Raw genomic sequence first — 25,184 nt, 5'->3', positions numbered from 1 at the left:
GAAATAATTTTGTCAATAGCTTCAGTAGGCCCCAGGTCTGTTTCATTTTGCGATACGTCCTTGTGGTAGCGTAAGGCAATGACAAAAAGGATGATGCCTTTTCACACGATATCTGTATTTCAGCTAAACAAGAGGCCCATAACATATAAAGCATGCAAGTTTATGTGACAAAGTTTGCCTGTTCCTAACTGTAATGGAAGTTAACCATCATATTATTGAGATACTGAGATAGTAATTAAGTATTTGTGCTTTGAATGCTAAATAAAACTTAGATGTCCAGCAGACTTACTAAAAAATATAACTATTTCCATCGCTACCCAGACCTTCCTGCTTTGCTTTCTCTTTTCTCTAGAAAATCTCGCTTTTGAAAATATTGACATGAATTTGATTTTGAATACTTGCAGAATCCTGAATTTGAAATTGCAGAAGATTAGGAACATTTTTGATAGGCATTTACGATCCTTTTTTCTCCTTTCACTCAGAATGTGTAGACAGTGTATGCAGGATCTGCTGTATAGAATCTATGGAGTGTGTTTGTAAGAGCTGATTTCAATGTTTTCTCCTTTTACACTGGAGATTTTTTTTTTTTTTCAAATTTTGAAATCTAAAGACTTTTTTAAATGAAACTGTTAATTTTTCTTCTTTTTTTGTGTTTTTTTTTCTTTTATTTCAGTGACTTCTTTTTCCCATGAATAACTTCTTCAATGTTTCTAGCCAAATAATCTGGGTTCTTTTCTCTGATCTTGGCCCCTCAGGCCAGCAATACTGTTATTCCCAAAGCAGCAGTAGTTGGGAAAACTGGATCATGGTAAGCAAGTCATGTGCTTTCCATTTCCGTTCAGATCCTGGTTTCTTTGCCAAGACCCCTATTTTGGGAACTAGTCAATCCCTTCCTGTTGGTTAATGGAGAAAATAGAGATCAAAGAAGAACCTGACTTCAAGAGTGCTATTCAGCAGTTGCAGGTTAACAAGAGAACTGCAGACATGTTCTGTTAAGTTTGCCCTTTTCTGTTTTTCTCATTTTGGTATTTTTCTCTGTGCAGCTGCCATTTTAAATTTGGATGAGATGCATTTGATGCATAATGACTGCCAGAACAAAATTCACAGTGTGAATGCAGGAGGCTTACAAATTCATGTATACCAATAGAAGTAAACACTCTCCAAATGGCTGTCAGACAAGTTATAACTTTGATCTTATTGCCTTACTCTTGATTTCTACTGACTCTTTGAAGGGAAGAAATCCTTCAGCTTTTTCTTTTTTTCTTTCTTTTTAAACTTTTGGGGCACGTCATTTGTCTTTATTAAATAATCACGGTTGTGTATGTATCTGCTTCTGCCTCTATACCGTCTTTTTCAGTTAAAACCACTTAGTTTTTCCTTTCTTTTGTTAGGAAAAATAACCAGTGTTCTGGTATGAATTCACATAAGGCAACAGTTTGGCATTTGGACCAAAATTGAGCTTCAGGTTTTAAAAGCACTAAAATCCTTCAGACCGATACTCAACTTCTCATCTTCAGATAAGATCAGGAGATAGTGCGTCATGTTGCTTTGCTCAGTTGCCGATTTCTTAAGACTCTTGTTACAGGAGCAGGATCGGATTAGCAGGTGAAGAAACACGATTCTTGAGTGCAGACACTGAAGACAATGCACAGGAGTGGTAGATTCAGATGTAGAAGCCATATGTGTGCAGAAGCTGAACTATATTCAGCTGAACAGCTTCCCATGCCTTTTGTAGTTTTCTTGCAGGCCAGATGCTGTTCACTTCTGAACAGAGGAAACGTAAAAACTTTCCAAGCATGAAACTTAAATTTCAAACCCTCTACCTTTAAAAGTGGGAAGGAAGAAAGGGTTTCCCATGTAGGCCTCTCACTTTTTCTCATATATAATTAAATTATGTATTCATTGTTTTATTCTGCTTTCATGTAATTTCATTTTCAAAGCCAACAGAAATTCTTTTGTATTTCTTTTCTGTGCTTTCACTGCACTCATAACTTTTCCAGTTATATTCCACCAGCAACTTTGGCTCATTTATAATTAATCTTTTTGATCTTTTTTACATTAAAGCAATAGAACTCATAATGTTTAATGTTAAGACAGTCCTACTAGGTTTCTGTCATTCACGCATTACTCTCCTGAAAACAGTTGGTATGTTTTGCAAAGTACTGGAATACCGAGTTAATTTAAAGTAAACTGTAGTTGCGATAAAAATGGGCCACCTAACTCTGTGGGGGAAAAGGCCGCATCCCGTGCTGAGAAGTCTGCAGTTAATGGACTTCAGCGTATGAGATTTCCCTGGCCATCCCTGCTCTTGCGCCGCTGATCCTTCCCTCGCTGGAACATTTAAACTCCAGGAGTTACGTTGGATAGGAGGAATGCAATTACCGAATTTGGCTCTTTTGGCGCTGACAGGATGATGTATGTTCACCTGCCTTACGGATCCTTATTAAGATGCAATAGCTTCTGTTACTGGAGCCATCTGCGAATATCAACCAGGGGAATAATATACAGGTCTGCTTTTAGTGAAAGAATTTCAATATCGTTGAGGGATTTTTTTTCCCCCTATTTATTTTCTTTTAAAGGAATGATGGGTCCAGAAGAGAAATTTTTCCCTCCCCCTCTGTGAATGGTCTGTCATGGAACTGTGCTCGTCTGTGATCTCTCCAAGTAGAGATGACTTTTCTCCCTCTTCACAGAAGCAGGTACGGGAAGGTATCTGCTTGCTATAAAACCTTTTTTCCTCCTTATATAGTTAGAAGTTTGATGTCTCTTACAGGAATTTAGTGAGGAGAGAATCCCACACGGTCATGTCTGTTTAAATACTGCCTGTGGTTACAGGTTTCCACAGACTGCAGTACAAAAATCCAAGTGTCAGTGGAAGACAAAGAGATAATTCACTTTCATCTCGAGAACAAAGCTGAACAGAGCAGCTTTTCTCAACTTTTTTAATTCATCAAAAATTTATCTTAGAGTCAGGTTATATTATGCTGGCAAGAATATAATCTGTCAGCACTTCTACTATAAACTCCTGTTTTTAGTGTTTTTTAGGAGAGCCTTAGAGGTTCACTTTGAACAGATTTAGCATACAAGGTCTTGGCCTAGAAACATACTTTTCCTCCCAATTAAGAAAAATGAATATGACTGCATGTTCAGTGCAAAAGACATATTAATGCTACATTCAGGTGAAAGTTCAGATGCAGAAAAATGCAATAATTCAGGAGTTACTTTAGTTTTTTCCATATTTTTAATAGCAGGTGTTACTAACTCTGAAGTGAAAGGAAGGCTGGTCTGTGATGAAAAGCAAGGCGTTAGGCTTAGCTGGCAGGCAGAGCTCTATTTCTAGTTTCCATTACCTATCAACTTTAGAAAAATGCTGTTTCTCAAGTTTTTAATGTTTCACAGTGTGAAAGTTGTTCTATAAGTTCATGCATTTTAAAGAGATTCCAAATTTGCTTTCGTTTCTTTAGGAAGATGTAGTGAATAAACTTAAAAAAAAAAAAAAAAAAAGAAAAGCTGTCTGTGAGAAAGGGAGATCACCACAAAAGCAAAGAGCCCAATGGCTGATATACTTCAACTTTGGTGTATGTACCTGCCTCTGTGAATCCGTGCGTAATAAGGCACACAAATGACCATTGCAAGTTAATTTATTCCCCAAATACAGGATTACAAAACATCTGAATAACGTCCTGGCCTTACCCCTGGTCTAACATCAAGAAACAGTCGCTTTTGCATGATTTTTTTTTTCCCCCCAGGGCCTATTCCAGGCAAGGACACAGAAGCGAACTCCATGCTGAAGGTTATGTGCTCAAGCTTATCAAGTAAAACCTGTGGTGACAGATAGTAAAACTGTTTTCCAAATTTGTTCACTGCTTACTGTACAGATACTGTACGTCATGTGCCCGTAAAAGCCTCTGAGAGAGTAGCTGGGAGGTGGATGCATTTTTGCCTTTCTTTGAGTGGTGCCCTCTGGATGAGACAGGATGGGGCAGATGGAGAAGAGAGCGGCTCTTGCTGTGAGCAGCTGGGCTGGCCTTGCGGGGGACGCACACAGACTTCGTGTGATGCAGGAAATCGCTGAAGTGAGTTATTACGGGCTGGGCTGAAAGGAGAGACTAAAAAAAAGGAGCTGTCTTGTGAAGGTAGAGGGGGTAGGTGTTTTTAGACTCTCTCCTCCAGTTTTTGTGTTTACCTGTCATATCCCATGAAAATGAGTTTTCTCTCTTTTAAAAATTGCCTTGTTATAGCTTGTGCTCTAATAAAGAGATTCAAATCCCTTTTGATGTTTCCAGTGCACCTACTTCAAGGCAACAATGCAGGCAATTCCCCTGCAGCGTGGAGTGACCTCAGAGCCCACTGTTCTGCCAGGTATGTTACACGTTTTCTTCAGAGCTTGCTAGTGCCTTGCTGATGCAAAGCACAGGTAGACCAAGCAGACAGACCATGTCATGAGTAAGGCAAGGATTTGAGTCGGAGCCACGCTTTTAATTTTGCACTTTGCTCGTAAAAAGGGAGGCCCTTGGCCATATTCAGCAAGGGAGATTGAGAGAAAGGTTAGACCTTCCCCAGTGAGTCAATAGCCAGTAATCACGGTACACTTAACGTGACGCTTGTTTTAGGAAAAGTTCAAGTCTAGTGAAGTGAGCTTCCTAAGCATTAGATTATCTGACTTTCTGGAAAAATTTTACCTATGTAAGATCAGAAGTTTCATTCAAGATACTAGTTTTTTCCCCCCAAATAAAATGAAACCTTTCGTGAAAAACTCTTGGGCGGTTTTGTTTGTTTTTAATGCAGAGAATGTGGTGAACAGTTCCACTGTTGAGTGCTTCATGGTTTGAACACTTTTCTTAGCTCGGTCCTTCTGAATGAACATATTTCTTTGAGTTAATTTCTAAATGAACCAAGAAATTAGAAATAAATCTCTTATCTGAACACTGTTTAGATAAATCTCAAACTCAGATGTTGTTATCTAAAAGCTCATATCATATCAAACTAATAATTATGTATTGCACCTAGTATATTACACTCAGCTTGATCTAATGGATATGTTACCTTGATTTTTGGACTTGGCAAAGTAAGTTTGTTCATGTCAGACTTTCATGTATAGCAGGGCTTTCAAAATCCAGAAAAATAATCAAAAGAGCAGAGTTTAAAAAATGTGAGTAGTTTTTAAATGATGCTGAACAGTTTTTGGCTGTGTGTTTTCTCCAGAGGTGCTTGTTAGGTTGGGGGGTTTTTTGTTGTTGCTGCTAAACTGGCAATTAAAATAAGTATAGGAAGATTCAACTGCTGTGTTACATAGTTAATAGTTGAACTTAATTCTACCGATGCAAAGAAGCTGTAGTATATTAATTATGATTGTCTTCAGCCTGTCTTGTCTTGCCCTGGTATTTGTATATCCATATGGACACAATAGGGAGGATTTACAGCAGAATTTCACTATTGATTCCAAAATCTTGGGCTTTTATCCTATGAAAGTAAGAACAAAAAAATCATTTGAATTTAGGTTCCTTGTTTAACTACTTTTGCAGCAGGATAACTCTTCACAGATCCATAGTTCCAAAGGTCAGGCTGCTTTTCTACAGTACTGGATCACATTTTAAAAGAAGCAATGTTTTCTCTCTCTGAAGTCTTTTAGATAGCTCCAGTCCAAGGCAGGCTATTGTTCAAAAAAATCTGTGCTCAGTGGAAGCTAAGAGGTTGATAGGCTCCATAACATAATGCCATGGTGTTTTTCTAACCGCTGATTCTAATGTTAATTTCTGGGTTTCAGAATGGAAAATTGTATGTGTGTGTGCATGTGTGAATAATCATTTTTTTAAAAAAACAACAATGCAGAACACTTCATATTTTGTTTTCTTCGAACATTGCTATTATCTGTGTATTTTCCGCAGAGGAAGAATGTGTGGTTATTAATATAATTGGGCAGTAGCTCAAGGAGTGAATGGAACTGAGATTTCCTCCATTAATATTTCAGTCAAGACCTGATGACTCAGTTAACAATAATAACGTATTCTCCATAATTTACTGCCCTTTATACTGCTAGGGTGTCATATGCAAGGAGACTGGATAGACCCCATGGGTTAAATGTGGAAAAATGGGCCTTTTTACATCTGCAGAGTTCTGCTCTGATGTTTTGTTGTTTCTCCTACTCTCGATTTGTGATAACAATATCTCTGTCAGTGGGGTAACGGTCAGTGAGACCTTGAAGGTAGCAGCAAAGGAGCATAATTTTCCCTAAGTGACAACTCCCCTAACATTAAGACAAGCTCCGCGTTTTTCCTCTGCTCTTTTCCTCGTGATACAAGTCCCAGATGTTTGCCCCTGCTTGTCTTGAACCTTAAAGAAATTCAGTTAATGGCAGATGCATACAGCAGGTTCCTGGATGACAAGAAGCTGTTAGTAAGCCAAGTACCAATTTGCAAGGTGCTCCAGTGAAATTCCTCCGAAGAAGAGATCCTCCAAACTTCGCTCCAAGGGCGATTAAGCCTGGCACTTGGACACCCTATTCACACCTGGTTCAGTTCCACACCGAATGAAGCAGGGGTCCTGGTGCTGTTATAGTAGATTATTTTATAATTAAAGACTGAAAAACAGAATGCATGTGCAAAAGGGGTATCATTAACTTACTGCTGAGCTCTTGATGCTGAAAGCTCCGTGCTGTCTTAACATGCGCCCTGATCCAGAGAATATTTATTACTGTTTGATTTTGCTGGGACATTACAGCTAAATAGTAAGCTTTCCAGTTTTATTTTTATGGCATCTGTGTCTGCAAAACTGAGATTTCCTGGTGCTGGTAAAGGAAACACTAGCTGTGCATTGAATAAAAATAAAGTGGCACTTTGGAAATTAAGTTTCAGCAATAGTATTGAGAAACACTTTACAGAGCCGTTGCCTTTGTCTAGCTTTTATTATTATTATTATTACTATTATTAAAATCCTTTGCAGCTGGTTTATACTGAATTCACTTATGGAAGGGAAATCAGAAATTTCACATTCATTTTGTGGCACGGCATCCATGTGGTTTTCCTTTTTTTTTGGTTTGTGATAGCATGCTTCTTCTGCATTTGTGGAAGGGTTACTGTGTAAATATTGGTATTTGAGAGTGTCTGAGAGTAAATACTGTGCCCTGCTGAGCAACGGCAGTTATTTTACAAGGGCTATTTTTTGCATGCAAAACATGTACCAACATTTGGGTTGTTACCATGGACTGGGTACAATTGATATTGCTGCTAGGCCACAAGGTAGCTTGTATGTCCTTGAAATTTTTTCTTGCTAGACTGCTCATATGTGTTTGGTTATCTTTGTCTCCTATTATGTTATCTTTATCAAGTTTAATTTGTCTGTCAGTATCTTGGGAATTTTATGTAATCACATTTCTATTCTAACAGTGAATTTATAATTGAATAATAATTATTTACATTTTCTTTTTATCAGGATTTATTGGTTCATATTTTATTAATTAGAAATCATGTAAATATACAAGTTTTTTGGGTGGGGCTTTTTTAGCACTTTAAGTCTGTTGAAAACTGTGGAGGACTCAAGAACTGCGCTCTGGCAATGTTTTTATGCTTGAAGTGGATTGCGCGCTTTCTCTTTAAAGAATAGTGGACTGCTTTTAATAGTCCAGAGCCTTTTTTTCTTGTTATGTTTGTCTTGCAATCCTTCTATGGGAATAATACTAATTTCCTAGTTTGATCTCAATAGCATATGCGGCCTTGAAGCAGAGACTACTTCAAGACAGAAAGGTAAATGAAAAATACAGTAAGATACAAAATGGCACTTGCCAAAGTAGCCTGCTGCCTTTTCTTGGTGACATTTTTTAAACAAAAGGAATTCCGTGAAGCATTAAATGCTGGACTTTATCAGAAATTTGTATTCTAATGCCATATGAACAAGACTGGAAAGAGTCTCCTTGGTCTCCGAGTTCAGGCAAAAGGTCGCATGCAGGAGAAGGTAATTTATTTCCAGACTTTTCAAGCAGCTTCTTACAATTAATGGGAATTTTTTATCCCCACTACGTGGAGTGGAGGGGAGTTTTCGTATCTCACTGTTTGAGAACTGCCTTCTAATTTCCAACTGAAATTTATCTGCAGATAATGAATACCCATATGTTCCTGCATCAACACTGCTCTTCAGCTTCAATAGCTCTTTTCCCTCTTTGCTCTTAACCCCTGAGATATTTACAACAGCAATCTAATCCCCTTTAACTGCTGTTTTGTTGGACTGAGTTCTCCTAAATGGTTCAGAGATGTAATGTGAACTACAGGGTATTATTGAGTAGTGTCCCTCCAGAATTACTTTGTCGTCAAACCTCATTAACTACTTTCCTGAAAGGACTTGTTGCAAACAGCGTGAATATACTGATAAAGCATGCTGGTGATAAAAACGTAGGAGGTTTTGTCAGTGAAAAAGAGAATTCAAACATCTCACATCAGAGGAGGAGTGCTTTTTTTTTTTTTCCCCCCGGATTGGGAAAATAAAAATGGAATTAAGCTGATGGTATAAACTCTAAAGGCATGACAGAGGTATGATTAACCTGTGTTACCCCGGCTCCCGAGAGACTGATTCAAGCTGCAATAAGTACAAAGAAGGACTACTAGGATGAGTAGAGGAATTTCACATCTTGGGTTGGGGTTTTTTCTTCTCTCCAGAAAAATGCAATAAATTGTCTTTCGATTCCAGTGTCAATAAAATGTTTTCTTAGAGTGAAAACTTGTTCTTCAGGATATGATTACACTGTTCAAAGCTGGCTTTCACTTTTAGTAGAAAGTATTTTTGTTAATGTTTTTGTCATGAAATCAGTGATTTTTATGAAAACAGAGAAGTGCATCAGTTTTTAATACCTCTGTCTTCCCATCTTGAAGACTTTGGGTTTTTTAGCAGGAGATACTGTGGTTGGATGCCTCCTGTACTGGGAGAACAAGTCAGATATCAGTGATGACATCTGACATATGTTACTGCACTATGTAGGTCACTTACGGCCTAATGTGAAAGATGACAAAAGATAATTAATTTTGATTTCATGCTTGCGATTCCTTAAGGAAGACTTTAATGGTGTGTGTGGAATATCAAGAGACACGTACTGAATCACTGCCTAAGAGCAAGAGCTCAGTCTTTTAGAAGCGGTGATTACACCTTCTAATTCAAAGCCACCGGCAAGGGAGATGGCTCTTTTTCGTGATACTTGAATGCACCTTTTCGGCTAGCTATTATGTGAAGTAAGGATATATATGCTTAGTAATTGTGAGAAATGCGTTCCTCTTCTAGCAACCAGGAGCTGTTTTTTAGCACACAAAGTGTCTTGGTTTGCACACAGCCATAAAATCAAGGTCTTTCTATTTACAAGGGTATAGAATAATTTATATCACTATAACTTATTTAATTGCTTTCTTTTTATATTTAATTCCTAGGGTCTCCGTGTTTACACATTCTATGGTCACCTGCATTCCTGTAATCATGCTACATTCAACATGAAGGTAAGTTCTGTGTACGAATTTCCTGTTTTTTTTAATCATCATGTTCCTTGCTCTGGTAAATACTGTCATGCACTTTGGTGAAATAGATACCTCTGCAACTGAATTCAGTATTAGTAATGACTTCTAGAGCAGTTCAGTGTGGCACACACCTGCCAGCCAGAGCAGTCTTGCAGAGACTGTTATGATAAAGCTGCCCCCTCCTTGCGCCTAGCTCCTTTCTCCTTTAATCACTGCATGATATCCAAGTCATTCTCTTTTGTCATGATCATTTAGTTACTTTACTTAAATGAAGTTTGCTGTTAGTTCTTTTCCTGGATGGTTAATTTTAAGGTTGTTGTCTAAAATGCATCATTTTAGTTGGGATTGGTGACAGACTGTGATCTGAATGCCTGTTAACTTTGGAAGGGAAGTAGTTTTTCCAAAGTGTTTCTTTGAGGTGATATGAAATATTCTGAAATGATCAAAACATTTATGATGTATGCTTCCTCTAGCTCTCCTTGCCACACTGCTCTTTAAAACTGGTGTGGAAGTGGTGAGGCATGTGCTGTTTCTGCTACCACTTGCACTCTTTTCTCTCAGGGACCGTCTTCCCTGAAAAATATCTCAACAGTGTTCCCGCTCCCTGTCCTCTCATTGCCACTTTTATTACAAGCAGAGCAAGGTAGTAATTTTTACTGTAGGAGATCCTGAATATTCTCCTCTTCTTCAGTATCAGCTACTGCTTTACCAACTGCTTATGTCATCCCTGTGTGTGTATAGGGCAGACCCTAGGGGCTGATGTAGCAGAAAGTGTGGGATAAGCTTATGTCAAGGAGGGAAATAGGAATTCCCAAGGCATCTTAATTCTCTCTTGGCTGCATGCGTGTATCCGTATATTTCACAGGTACAACCTGCTTCTCAGTATTTTGAAACACCGTGGTGTAGAACAAAGAATATTTAACAGTAGCAAGAACTGTGAGGGAAATACTACAGCAATACTATAGCACTGTCTTTAACCTGAGTATTTACAAAGAGCCTCATGCTCTAATGTGACCTATAATGATTAACAGGAAGCTTAAAGACTGTGTGCTGATAATCTTCCAGATAAGCGTGTTATTTTGATAAAGAATATTATAGTTGGCATTAAACTCTAGACTAAAATCATTGGTTGACATTCTCAATGATTGAATTAGTAAAAATGGAAACATCTAGTGTGGCATTGATTAAACTGAGTGAGGAATATAATTTCAGAAGCTGTCATTGCAGTTATATAAATTAACTCTCTATGTACTGGAAAACTACTGAAAAGACTAAGTAGTTGGTCCTGAGTTGTACAAGTTACAGTTGTCACATTGGTCGGCTGGCGAAGCAAGTACTATATTTCAACCAAATATAACACCAGAGAACTGTTTTCTTACCCTCTAGTGGTGCTTGCCCACTAAGAAATTAAAATATTCCACCCTCAGCAAGCTGATTAAGGTGTTTTGTGAGGGGAAAAAGGTTTTTATAGACATGTTAGTATTTCCAACAATACTTTCATGGGAAAGATATTGGAGATTGATCACAGACTATTTGGACAAAGGTGCAACATCATTTCTGGAGTGGCCAACAGAAAGCCTAATGGTTAGACCTAGCCAAAGAAGCTTTGCAGCCAGGCAAAGATTTGTTGGAAAAGTCTGGTTTCTTAAGTCTGAAATGGCCAAACAGAAGGCCGATTGCTGACAGAATCCTACCTGGTTTTCTATATCCTAATGCCATGGGTCTGCAGATCCCATGCTTTGTCAGAAGTCTTCTCTCTAGGGTCGGACTCTGTCAATGCAGTGCTGTAGTGGTGAAAGATGCCAAGAGATTCACTCCTTTTTCTGCTTAGGATATAGGTCAGTTTAAGTGGGCTTGTGATAGTCGTGTCCCAGGCTGCTTGGTGCCAGGAGTTTGGAAAGAACATGAAATTCTAATTACACAATGTCCTGTAGAGAAAATACAGAACAAATTTTCCTGTTCGATCAGAGAGCCATCCAGGCAGTGTGTCCAAAAATTAAAGGATATTTTAGGGGAAGAGTATTGTATGAGGAAGAAGGAAAAAAAGAATAATATGTTTATACAAATTGAATAAATCCTCATTAAACTCTGTGAAACCGATTAAATCTGAGTTATTTACTATACCATGCTTCTGAAACTGTAGCTAATATTTTTTTGTTAAGTGGGTGACGTTTAAAGCCAGAACTCTTAATAGCGTTCAGAGTCCATAATTAGCAATTTTTCTATGGAAAGTAACTGCCAGTTTGGCACCTGAAACGTGGCCATTTGTTGGAGGCTGCCTTGCTGGGACATGAGCTCTCTGGAGAATCTGGCCGGTAGTCACATTGCCCTGATAGATACTCTGCTCTAACTTCTGTAGTCGTGATTATGTCAGGACTTAAAAGATAACGCTTTCAGCAGTGTATAAATTCTGCGGTTTTCCAAGTTGGTTCTCTGCCTGTGGAAAGTTTGAGAAAATTTGAGCAAAATCCATATAGCTGCTTTTGAATTGGAGAAGTAGAAAAATGCATCTTTCCTCCTAAAAGTTAATGTTACCACTCCTTTTACTCCCATGTCCCCATAACACAACTAACTTTGTAGAGAAAAATGTTTCAGACATTTCTTTTCCACTGAGGGCTAAGCCTTTGAGTAGAAATATGTGCATGTGCTTGTAAGGGTGGTTTTTTAGAGGCTACTGTGTGTGCTCCAATTCTCTTCAAAGGCTCTGAGTGCAGTAAAAGATACATGTGAACATACCTTACGTGGGAAAGCAAAGATACCCGCTCTAGGGAAACCCAAGTGAGACTGCACCTAAGAGGCAAAGTAATTTCCCCAGTTTTTGAATGTTACTGGGATTTGAGGTGACCCCACTTAATTGTTGGATTCCATACGACTTCACAAATGTAGGCTCATGGTGGGAAAAGGTGGTGGAGGGAGCCCCATTGCTACCAACGTGCCTACACCTGGACGTCAAGGCAGGGATGTCCAAGTCAGAAGAAGGACATGGAGCTGTTGGAGCGGGTCCAGAGGAGGGCCACAAAAATGATCCGAGGGCTGGAGCACCTCTCCTACGAGGACAGGCTGAGAGAGTTGGGGTTGTTCAGCCTGGAGAAGAGAAGGCTGTGGGGAGACCTTATAGCAGCCTTCCAGTACTTAAAGGGGGCCTACAGGAAAGTCAGGGACAGACTTTTTAGCAAGGCCTGTTGTGACAGGACAAGGAGCAATGGTTTTAACTAAGGGAGGGCAGATTTAGACTGGATTTAAGAAAGACATTTGTTACGATGAGGGTGGTGAGGCACTGGCAGAGGTTGCCCAGAGACGTAGTGGAGGCCCCATCCCTGGAAACATTCCAGGTCAGGTTGGACGGGGCTCTGAGCAACCTGATCCAGTTAAAGATGTCCCTGCTCTTGCAGGGGGGTTGGACTAGATGACCTGTAAAGGTGCCTTCCAATCCAAAGCATTCTATGATTCTATGATTCTATAAATCAGCCCTGGCCCTTTCCTTCTGTCTTGTGGATTATTATGGAAAGGATATTATACATCAGCATAATTCATGCAAAGATGAAAAATCAAACCACTATCATTTTTACATTAGTACATGTTTTTGATCAGCAACTAGGGGAAAACAATGCCATTTCATACAGCGGAATTCATACGAGGAGTGGTGATCTCTTCTTGAACATTGGCATGTAATATAAAAATCTAAGTATGGCCTAAAGAGCATTTGAAATAAGTTTTGTACATACTTTGCACAGCATTTTCCCAGCTTGGCAAATCACCTATGCTAATGAAGTATAAAGACTATAGATGCTTGGCTGAATCATTATGAATTTAAAGTAGAACAAAATTTGGTCTCTTATGTGTATGTATATATGTGTTTGTGTTCAAATAAGACTATGATTATCATTCACCTGTGTTTGTCTGTATCTGCCATGCTGTGTTTGTATGATGTCTGCAGGTTAAGAAATCGTTACAGAGGTTACCAAGCTTCCTTAAAACAAAAAAGTATTTTGGGGAGTTACAGTTTATATTGGGAAAACCTAAAAGACTATAAAAAATATGCATGATAGCAACTGCCCAATTTTACCTCCCCAAGCCAAAATGCAAACAGCTTTTAGGTCATTCTTCCATTGATTTACTGAAGGACAAATAATGTCAGACAGTTTTTAAACAAAAACAAAATTTCAATTTTGTTTACCTCTTCAGCAGTCCAGTTGGATGTCAGCTACCATTTAGCTGGGCCAATAATATTGATATTTGATGTCAGTTCTTATTCATTACTGCACCCAAACGATGCAAAAGTCAGATCTTTCAGATGTTTCTATGGATGGCCAAATAAAGCCAGGAATGTCTGACTGCATCTAACAGACACAAACAAGAAAAGAACAGAATACAAAATCAAAAACCTATCTGCTCTTATTGTTATTTATGTATTCAAAGTGTTCACCTCTTTGCATAAACTCAAAGCCAGTTACTTACAAAGGTTACCTAGTAATATCAAACGTGTTCAATTATACATGCAAAAGGGCTAATAGGTTCTTCCTCTAGTTTATTTCTGTCTCCATGCATAAGAAATATAATTACAGAACTGAATTACTTTTAAATACAGATTTTAGTATCATTAGTTAACCATTTTCAGGCCATCGAATGTTGTTAGAAGTAAAAAAAATGAATCTATTCTGTCTCTGTGTCATGGCAAAGAACAAAAACTGCATCAAAATACTCTCATTTCACTTGTTGGCAAAAAGCTCTTTCTGATAATAGTGGAACTCTCAGAAAACTGCTAGAATCCACTTCCATGTCCGTTCTCTGAAATATTCATATTATTCCCTATTTTTGGAAGTACTTTTTCTGGAATGCTCTCTTCCCTTGGCCAGGCATACTGTTTAATCACTTCCCATCATCTCTGATGCTATTGTTATTCACAGACCCCTATAATCAGCAAGTATGTGCCTGTTTTATGCATATCTTCACAGAATCACAGAATCACAGAATCATATAGGTTGGAAAAGACCTTTAAGATCATCGAGTCCAACCATAAACCTAACACTGCCAAAAACCACCACTACACCATGTCTCTAAGTACCTCATCCAAACGTCCTTTAAATACCTCCAGGGATGGCGACTCAACCACTTCCCTGGGCAGTCTGTTCCAATGCTTGATAACCCTCTCGGTGAAGAAAAATTTCCTAATATCCAGTCTAAACCTCCCCTGGCGCAACTTGAGGCCATTTCCTCTCGTCCTATCACTTGTTACCTGGGAGAAGAGACCGACCCCCACCTCTCTACAACCTCCTTTCAGGTAGTTGTAGAGAGCGATGAGGTCTCCCCTCAGCCTCCTTTTCTCCAGGCTAAACAGTCCCAGCTCCCTCAGCCGCTCCTCATAAGACTTCTGCTCCAGACCCTTCACCAGCTTTGTTGCCCTTCTCTGTACGCGCTCCAGTACCTCAATATCCCTCTTGTAGTGGGGGGCCCAAAACTGAACACAGTATTCGAGGTGTGGCCTCACCAGTGCCGAGTACAGGGGCACAATCACTTCCCTAGTCCTGCTGGCCACGCTATTTTTGATGCAGGCCAGGATGCCATTGGCCTTCTTGGCCGCCTGGGCACACTGCTGGCTCATATTCAGGCGGCTGTCAACCAACACCCCCAGGTCCTTCTCTGCCAGGCAGCTTTCCAGCCACTCTTCCCCAAGCCTGTAGCGTTGCATGGGGTTGCTGTGGCCCAAGTGCAGGACCTTGCACTTGGCCTTGTTAAACCTCATACAATTCACCCCAGCCCATCGATCCAGCCTGTCCAGGTCCCTCTGCAGAGCCTGCCTACCCTCCAGCAGATCAACACTCCCACACAACTTGGTGTCGTCTGCAAACTTACTGAGAGTGCACTCGATCCCTTCGTCCAGATCATTGATAAAGATGTTAAACAGAACTGGCCCCAACACCGAGCCCTGGGGAACACCGCTTGTGACCGGCCGCCAACCGGAGTAAACTCCATTCACCACCACTCTCTGGGCCCGGCCATCCAGCCAGTTCTTTACCCAGCGAAGAGTACACCCGTCCAAGCCATGAGCAGCCAGTTTCTCCAGGAGAATGCCGTGGGAAACCGTGTCAAAGGCTTTACTGAAGTCTAGATAGACAACATCCACAGCCTTCCCCTCATCCACTAGGCGGGTCACCTTATCATAGAAGGAGATCAGGTTGGTCAAGCAGGACCTGCCTTTCCTGAACCCATGCTGGCTGGGCCTGATCCCCTGGTTATTCTCTACATGGCGTGTGATAGCACTCAGGATGATCTGCTCCATCAGCTTCCCCGGCACCGAGGTCAGGCTAACAGGCCTGTAGTTCCCCGGGTCCTCCTTCCGGCCCTTCTTGAAGATGGGTGTCACATTCGCTAATCTCCAGTCAGCAGGGACTTCCCCAGTTAGCCAGGACTGCTGGTAAATGATGGAAAGGGGCTTGGTGAGCACATCTGCCAGCTCCTTCAACACTCTCGGGTGGATCTCATCAGGCCCCATAGACTTGTGAGTATCTAAGTGGTGCAGCAGGTCACTCACCATTTCCCCCTGGATAATGGGGGCTCCAGTCTGGTCCCCATCCCTATCTTCCAACTCCAGGGGCTGGGTACCCAGAGAACATTCGGCCCTGCTAATAAAGACTGAGGCAAAGAAGGCATTAAGTACCTCAGCCTTTTCCTCATCCTTGGTCACTGTGTTTCCTCCCACATCTACTAGGGGCTGGAGATTCTCCTTAGCTCTCCTTTTGCTGCTAATGTATTTGAAGAAGTGTTTTTTGTTGTCTTTTATAGCAGCAGCCAGACTGAGCTCTAGCTCAGCTTTGGCCCTTCTAGTTTTCTCCCTGCACAGCCTCGCTACACCTTTGTAGTCCTCCTGAGTTGCCCGCCCCTTCTTCCAGAGGTCATAGACTCTCCTCTTTCTCCTCAGTTCGAGCCAGAGCTCTCTGGTCAGCCAGGCCGGTCTTCTTCCCCGCCGGCTCGTCTTTCGGCACCTGGGGACAGCCCGCTCTTGTGCCTTTAGGACTTCCTCCTTAAAGAATGTCCAGCCTTCCTGGACCCCTTTGCCCATAAGAGCTGCCTCCCAGGGGACTCTGTCGACCAGTCTCCTAAACAGGCTGAAGTCCGCCCTCCGGAAGTCTAAGGTGGCAGTTTTGCCGACCCCCCTCGCCGCTTCTCCACGTATCAAAAACTCTATCATTTCATGATCGCTCTGCCCAAGACAGCCTCCAACCATCACATCACTCACCAGTCCTTCTCTGTTGGTGAACAAGAGGTCGAGCGGGGCACCTTCCCTAGTTGGCTCACTCACCAGCTGCGTCAGGAAGTTATCTGCCACACGCTCCAGGAACCTCCTGGACTGTTTCCTCTCTGCTGTATTGTATTTCCAGCAGACATCTGGCAGGTTGAAGTCCCCCACAAGAACAAGGGCTAGCGATCGTGAGGCTTCTCCCAGCTGCTTATAGAATAGTTCATCTGTCTCCTCATCCTGGTTGGGTGGTCTGTAACAGACTCCCACCACAATATCTGCCTTGTTGGCCTTCCCCCTGATTCTGACCCATAGACACTCCACCCTATCATCACCATCATCAAGCTCTAAACTATCCAGACACTCCCTGACGTATAGGGCTACCCCACCACCTCTCCTGCCTCGCCTATCCCTCCTGAAGAGTTTATAGCCATCCATCGCCGCACTCCAGTTGTGCGAGTCACCCCACCACGTTTCCGTGATGGCCACCATATCATAGTTTTCCTGATGTACAATGGCTTCCAACTCCTCCTGCTTGTTGCCCATGCTGCGTGCATTGGTGTAGAGGCACTTCAGCTGGGCTGTCGTCCGTGCCTCCTTCATAGAAGAACTCCCCTTGCGTGCTTTGAGGCATTTCACTGGTGTTTCCCTCTTGGCTCCCGTTGCCTCAGTATCCCCTGGCTCAACTCCGCTCGACTTCGGCTGTGCCCAAGCGTACCCCGCGCATCTCGAGGACTCAGGCCGACTGTCCTCGCTGTCAGCCGCTCCCTCCAACCATGGCACGTCGCCCCTCAGCTTCCCTCGGGCAAGCCTGAAATATATCTTGAATATATCTTGAATATATTTCAAGCCTGAAATATATCTTGTCTGTGTAGACCAGATAAGACGTTCTGAAACCACTCAAGAAGAATTGGGTAGATCCACCTTTATTTTGATCAGTTTAAATATTCTTGCTATCCAACTCCCATATCAGAGTCTTAATATAGAAGGCTGGATAAACAAGTAAGAATATCCCTACCAGATAGCCTAGAAGTAAAAAAATGCCTCCAGCTCTTTCTGTGAGGAAGCTCCAATATGTATGGACTTATCCAACCGTGTTCAGAAGGCCAAGGAAATTCAGGATGCATTGGTTTGTAGGGGGGTGGCTCTCCCAAGGTGCTGTACTTCTGTGTCCCTGAGAAAAGAGACAGCCTTTTAGCAAAGGTGCTTCAATGGGACTGAAAAAAATCTGAGCCTGATTTTTAAATGTCACACCTTCTTTATGCATTCAGTTTCCCATCACCGTTTCTAGTTTCTTATCAGAGATTGTTTGCAAAAAACCCCTTAGTGATAGGTGTCATACACCTCGGTAAGTCGATGACAGAGAAAAATCCTTTTTTCTTTCATGCATAGCAGATGATGGTGACCGAGAAACCTTTAGTGTCAGTGTTTAAATGGACCAACTGCCCCTAGAGTTTACCTCTGCACTTCTAAATCAGGCAAAATGCAGTTCCTTCTCTTAGTTTGGAAGAAATTTGGCTTCCTGGATTATTTTTGGATCAATTTCCCAGTTATAATTTCTTCTGGGAAAAAAAAAATTCTGTTAGCCTTGAAGTTCATTTAATCAAGGCCCAAGTTGCCTTCGGAAACTTGGAATTAACCAGCCTTTCTATTCTCCCCAGTGTAATGTATTTGTTTGAGATTTTAAACCCAGTCCTGTCAAGATTACTAACTCTGAAAATAATCACAGGTCAAGAAAATTCACCTTCTTTTGTTTTAAGCGTTCGACACTTTATGAGAGGTGAGGTTAGCTCATTCTGGCACAGGACCTCTCTCCTCCAGCCTCAGGATTTAGATCTTTCTTTCATTTACAGGGATGATTTTTAAATTTTTTTTTTAAACCCAGGCATCCCTTCTGGTGGTCTTTGTTGTCACCATGCAGGTACTCTCAGGAAATCACAAAGTGTCCTGTAACATTCACCCAAACAAACACGCAAAAGCCTAGATTTGAGAAGACCTTCTTTTGTTCTTCTTCCTGATGGTAGGTTCTAGGAGAGTATTTCAAACCCATCAAGAAATGGAAAGCAAAGAATCTTGATGTAACATTGATCATTTCTGAAGAAGCCATGCCTTGTGTTCTCTTTTCTTGCTTTGCCATGGAAAAAAAGGAACGTAGTTTTTCCCAATAGTGATATTTGTAGAGACATGACTTTCAGCCTTCTCTGTCACTAGGCATTACAAGATGGATATCTGCCTGTCTGCAGGTATCACCTTAAGGCCTCAGGTTCTGTAAGAGGTGCTGCATTCCTACCCGGTCAGTCCTTTCAGCGCCCTCTTTGCGGCATGTCCTCTTTGCTGGATACCATGGTCTTGGTGCTGTGAATGCAAGACATACCTCAGGTTAACGTGGTGTCTACTAGTACCTGGACTCTGTAATTATGAAGTGAAGTAACTGAGGGACAGCTGCTCTTCCTTGGGAGCAAGCTGCACATACCATGATGGCTGAAGGTTTCTAGTCATGATCACTGAGACTTCTGTGCTCCAGAAGTGGACTACATGGAGATGGTGTAGATGAGGAACACCTAGACAAGGAAGGTCGGAAGCAGGGGAGGTGCTTGCCATCATACTGTCTCATTCGTCCGTAGTATGGCTAATGTTCATTTATATTGTTACTAGATGAAGAAGAGAATTGACCTGCTAACTTCATACTTCACTGCTGAATTAACATACACTTACTCAAATTTTGGTCTGTAGACTATTATCAAATATTCTGTGAACATTCTAAATCTGAGAAATTCTAAATCTGGGAAACTAAATATTTCCTTTTGGAGGTATGCAGTATACCTGGCCCCTTGTAATTTCTTAAATTAATTATAACTTGTGCTTTAGGATGTCATGCTGTCCCCCACCCCGAGTGGGACACCATGATGTGTCACTGGGAAGCGCTGCTCTGAGTGAAACGAGGCTGTTACACAGCCAAACTGTAATGCTCTGAGACATGGAGACAATCCAGATGTAGGCAGAGAAGTTTTGAACCAGCAGGAAATGAAATATTTAACTTTTCTAATTGAAGCTTTTAATCAGATTTTGCTCTCGTTTAAATCTTTGCATATGCTGAAGCTTTGTCTCAACTCTTCGTGGTAAAAGTTTGGGGTAATGCATAGACATTTGGATTTTAGACAACTCTGTGAAGCCCAAGAAGAGAAAATGTGGCATCATTTTTAACTAGCTTTAACATAATTTGGGTTTGAGTAACTTTAAAAAACCTGTATGTTTTAGGTCAGATAGGCCCTTGGAAAGATCCTCAGCAGAAACTGATAATTAACTGACCATACAGTATTTTCTTTTATGTTTTCAGACTTTTTATTTACAATATAAACAAATTGTTATGTCCATTTGCTTATAACGGAAAGAAAAAGAGATTATCCCCTTTAAGGTGATTTTGTTTGCTTAATTCTGTGTTCTGCAGTGAATGTGACCCTCTGTGTATACAATATATGAAGCAAGGACTGCTTAGCATGCAAAACTGCTAGCAATGTGGAAAACTTTGCCCTTCTTTCTTAGAGGAGAAGGATTAATTTGTGTATCCTAAGGAATAAGGATTTTTTAAAATTGCATCTCCTGGCCCAGCACGCCAGACTTCCCTGTGGCAGCTGTACACTGTGGGTCCAGGCCCCAGCATAATTAGTTTTTCATTTTAACAGCTGGTTTTTAAACGTGTCATTTTGCAAAACAAACAAAATCAAATACGAAGATACATCTAGATTCTTTAAAATTCAATTTCCCACCTGCGATACAGTCAAACTTGCCTCTCGGTGTGATATTTCACAGGAAATAATGTTTTAAAATACATGAGAAAGCAGCATACCATCCCCACACCCTATCCTGTAACTCTCTCATGTGACAGTCATTTTCTCGATCAATTGTGCGACTTTTATCCACAGCGCCATTGTTATCGCTGACTTGAATGGGAATGATTGCAGACGCTCGGTGCTGAGTTGTGAGGCTGGGGCTCCCGACGTGGCTGCTCACGCTGAGTCTGCTCACCTCCAGCTCACCCAGCGCTCCCAGTTTGCTGTGGTCAGGTGTGGATGGGGGCTCACGTTACATTAGGCAGGTTACCTGTTGAAATAGATGCTATCGGTATGGTTTTGCGGTGGTTACAAGCAGAGAGGTAACAGCTCTTCCAACAAAAAGCATGTTTGTGCTAAGTTAACTCTTCAGAAGGGCTTGAACTAAATTTGGGTTAGAGAAGTGGGTTTAGTTTAGACCAGTGGTTTCTGTTTGGTAAGAGGAGTCTTGAACTGTTTACCACTTATCAAATCACGGCCAAAGGGAAGCAGGGTGCTTGAAACAGTGCTGTATATGTGGTTGTGTAGTACCTGGCTTTATACAATACAAAATTGGATATAAAATTAATTTATGCAAGAGTGAAAGTAGGGCCAAATTTGGAAAGGCCTCTCTGTTATGAAAATGCAATTAATCTGTAGTTGAACAAATATCACTGTTAGCAGGTACTTGAATATCAGAATGATTTAATCTGAAAATAATTGAGACTGCACAGCTGAAGTCCATCAGGGATGGGAATGCAGATTATTCTATTTTGATATTTAGCTGGGTTTTTGTGAGGAAGTTCTTGAAATAATGGGATGAGGTTTGTTGAACTGATCAATCTTTCACCTGAACTACTTTGAAACTGGGAGAAACATTCATACACTTCCCAGAGTTCAGAATTGGGCAAGCTTCTGTGAATACAGTTTATATATTGTTAATATTTCTTCTTTATGCATTTAGTTTCCCTTAAAAAATGCCCAAAGACAAGATAAAGAGCCAAATATTAAGTTGAGCTTTTTCATTTTACAAGTTCCTTTGATAGTTTCTGTTTAAAAAAGGCACATATAGTTTACTGACACTTACTTTCTTTCAGTGCCTTAGATGTTCTGCATTTTTAAATGGACAATTTCACATTTCAACAATAGATCTATTGCCACTAATACTAATTTGTGAATTTATGAAAGTATGTATTAAGTCTATATATTAACATTATTGCAATGGATACTACCCAGATTTTAAAAATGTACTTATTTAGACTTTAAGGAACTGAATGACAACGCCCTGTACACGAACATGGTGTACCCTAGGAATTTGTTATGCTTATTGCTCTCAGGAGTGCCTAATCAAGTAATGATGGCACCTAACTTCACTTTCGTGGTACTATCTCTCAAAATACTGAGAAAAGCCAGTAATGGCAATTATCATTCATCTCTTCCTCTCACTGCACAGCTCCCAGAATTCAAAGGCACTTCTTTGATGGTTAGAAAGGAAAACCAAAATTGATTATTTTAAACCTCTCTGCAAAAGATACTGCTCTCTTTGCAGTACTGTTTCAAGTGCAATGTCAACTATGGCTAGCAGTAACTCTGCAGGGAGTGCAGTGATCTTGGGTTTCATATGTAAATTTATGCAAAGGGCTTCTGCAAGCCTAGCATGTGTTGTTCTCCTCCAACACCACAAGGCACTTTGTGCTACTTGATGTGGCGAAGGGAAGAGAGATTCCCTCTGTTTCACACAGCAAGAGGAAAGCCTGCAGAGTGCATGTAAACAAACAAGAGACCCATGATCCATCATTATCTTTGAAAGTCAGTAGAACTGGAAATTCTGCTGCAACAAAGTTCTGCCATTTCCACTGACTATTTTTAATGGAGCTCCTGCTTTGGAGGACACAAGGGGTGTTCTTAAGGAGTCTCCATATGCTGTGAAAGGATAAAATTAATAACCTAGAAATAATACCATTTTAGGATATTCTTCATCTTGATCAACATCATCACTGAGAAAATGGGGATAAGAAGTAAAAAAAATCTATCTCGATATCTTTAATCTTCTTAGTATGCGATGGCCCACGTACCTGTTCATTTATCAGCACAGACATCTCGTCCACGTCTTTTTTCCACTTCCCGATATATTTGTTTCTCCTCCGCTTTCTAATAGCAATAGACTTTTGGTCACTGATAACATTAAAGAGGCATCTGTGTGCCTCTACCCTTCTGTAATAAATTTCCCTTCTGCTCAAAACCTCTCCTGAGGACTGTCTGGTTGTTGCCTTTGCTCTCTTTGGTTGTTTGCATTAACAGCACTCACTCCCCAGTCAGCGCTTCTCCACGCGCCTCTCTCTCCTTTGCGTTTCCCACCAGGACTCGCTGTTTCCAACTGTACGTGTCTGAGTACCTGCAGACAGTCCTCGTCTTATAGCTGAAGCTGGTCAGGTCCCAGCACGTACCAGCAGTAACCGCAAAGTATTTTATCTTGGACCATAATTTAGAGTGGCTAATTTGAAGAACCCTACATTTTCACAGCACTTCTGATGAGCTAACATTCTTTCACCTTCATTACAGTACGTGATCAGTATGTTTGTGTTCTGGACTGCAGCATCATGTGAAAGAGGAAAGCATTGACACAGAATTGCCCTATTATGTTTGTAAAGCGTGTTTTGACTTACCACATTCGTTATGAACCTCAGCTGCTGGGGCACCTGAAGGAAAAAGAGCCAGCAAAAGAATTGGAGCTGGGACAGGAATGATCCCTGCTTCCCACAGGCATAAAACATCAGTTATCCTGAGGCGTCTCCTTTGAGCTAGTGGGGTAGGTGCTGATATTGCCGTGGAAGTGGGATTAAGAGAGAGCTTGGAACGGATTCTTGTACTTTGGAATCCATAATGTTTTTTAATAATAGATATTGTATTGCCTGTTTGTTCAAATGCTCACAGTGCACACAGAGCTGGATTAGAGGAGGAGGATGCTTTTGCCCCAGAGCACGCACAGTCAGTACGCTCTCAAAACCTGCACATTGAACCATAATATCAAGGGATTACAATAGCTCAGTAATCACAATAGGTACAGCAAAAATAGCCAAAGTCTTACAGCAAGTTGTACCAGTTCTACACAGTGGAAAATTAGGAGTTGTTCATTGACAACTGCTAATAAAGTTGGAGGGTTCTTCTGTGGGAACCAAGAGTGAAGCTCTGAGAGATGATTCTTTCTGCATCAATACCTTGGATTCACCTCACCTCCAGAAGAGCTGGTGTCTCACCAGTTTGTGTCTATTCAAAGCTGTAAAAAATCTCACAGGGAGTGAGAACCAGACCCCAGTTGCTTGAGCTCTGGGTGTTTCGCTGCTTTGAAACATAAATGGTCCTTTGTCACTTTGATCGGCATGCAGAAGTTGAAACTATAAAAGGAAAAAGCTAGTAAAAAAGCAGATGGGAAAACACTGGTGCTGCCTGTAAATAGCCCTTAATCACCCCTTTTCCCCCACCCTTGATGAAAATAATTATTAAAAATAGACCACTACACTTTCAAAGTGGTAATCAGCGTAGCTCTGTATTTTTGCCGGGCTAAGTAATTCCATGTCTTTCTAGGAAGATGCTATTTTCATTTGAAACTGGGATGATTTAAGCCTGATATTTCAAAAATGGGTGGTGATTGATTAGTCATCAGTCTAATAATGGGCTACATCTGCATTTTTTCCTCCATCTTTATCATATTTTACATAATTCATTTGGCCTAATTGGACATGAAAGTCTTTTTCCCTGTAACGACTACGGCAGATTCACCCGCCCCTGCTTGGATTCTCTTGAGATCCCTCTGCCCTTGCTCACTGCTGCTCAGAAAGCCCAGTTGCACCCCGTGGGATGGGGTGGCACAGGGATGGGGCTCTGTCTGCCCTGCGTGCCCCTTGTTACTTTTCTGGAGCGTAGCTAGTTTTTGCATTACAACAAGGCCTGAGGTAATAACTCTCATCAGGTTTCTGATGTGCTTCATGCTGTAAATGTGGGAGGTAATGATTCCTTCTCTTAAAAATATTCACTTTAACGCATATAAAATGGTGGCAGAGTTAAGTGACTTAGGATGTGTCCCACAGGGAACATCTTAGAAATGCAGATTATTCGAGTCTGTCTCAGTTTGAGGTAGCTGAAGCTATTCCTCATGTGGGTACTTTGTCTACTGGCACTTAATGGCAAGGAATTTCTACCACACTTTATGTACACAGAACGAACTCCTTTTACTTAGCTCAGAGTCTGGTGGCAAGACTGGTAAGACTGGCAACAAGCTCATCAGCCCTTTGTTATGCCACAGGTCAACCAGATTCCCAATAGTAAGGGAAGGGGGAAATTATTACCAAGCTTCTTTCTAGTTACCAAGGGACCTAGAGCTTGAACCTGTTTCCACTGAGGCTGATGAAAATCTTAGTCTAGTCATCATAAGAGTCCTTTAAAATACACTTCATACAGCTGCATCTGTTTTGAAAACAAAGGACTTGCACGTCAGTAAACTTGACTGATTTGACTGTGAACTCGTCATAGTGAAAATGAGTTGCCTGTTCACTCTCTATTTTCCCTTTTTAAAAATATTTGCAGAAGGTCATGAAACAACTACTGACCTGCCTTCAGAATTAAACTTTGACGAGGATACTCCTGGGA

The 25,184-nt window shown here is 41.0% G+C and overlaps 1 protein-coding gene across 3 annotated transcripts in view; it reads left to right on the top strand.

The window, feature by feature from the left end:
* The window catches only part of SPAG16 (sperm associated antigen 16), a 423,563-nt gene that overhangs the window by 284,199 nt on the left and 114,180 nt on the right, over positions 1 to 25,184 (top strand). For all 3 annotated transcript variants that reach the window (XM_075512046.1, XM_075512045.1, XM_075512047.1), the window contains exon 14: positions 9,408 to 9,473. In XM_075512046.1, the coding sequence (XP_075368161.1) occupies positions 9,408 to 9,473 (66 nt within the window). The remainder of the gene's footprint in view (positions 1 to 9,407; positions 9,474 to 25,184) is intronic.

This window comes from Mycteria americana, chromosome 9 (genome assembly GCF_035582795.1).
Source record: "Mycteria americana isolate JAX WOST 10 ecotype Jacksonville Zoo and Gardens chromosome 9, USCA_MyAme_1.0, whole genome shotgun sequence".
Classification (NCBI taxonomy): Eukaryota; Metazoa; Chordata; class Aves; order Ciconiiformes; family Ciconiidae; genus Mycteria; species Mycteria americana.
Note: the sequence above shows the minus strand (reverse complement) of the source record. Positions and strands in the feature narration are given on the sequence as shown.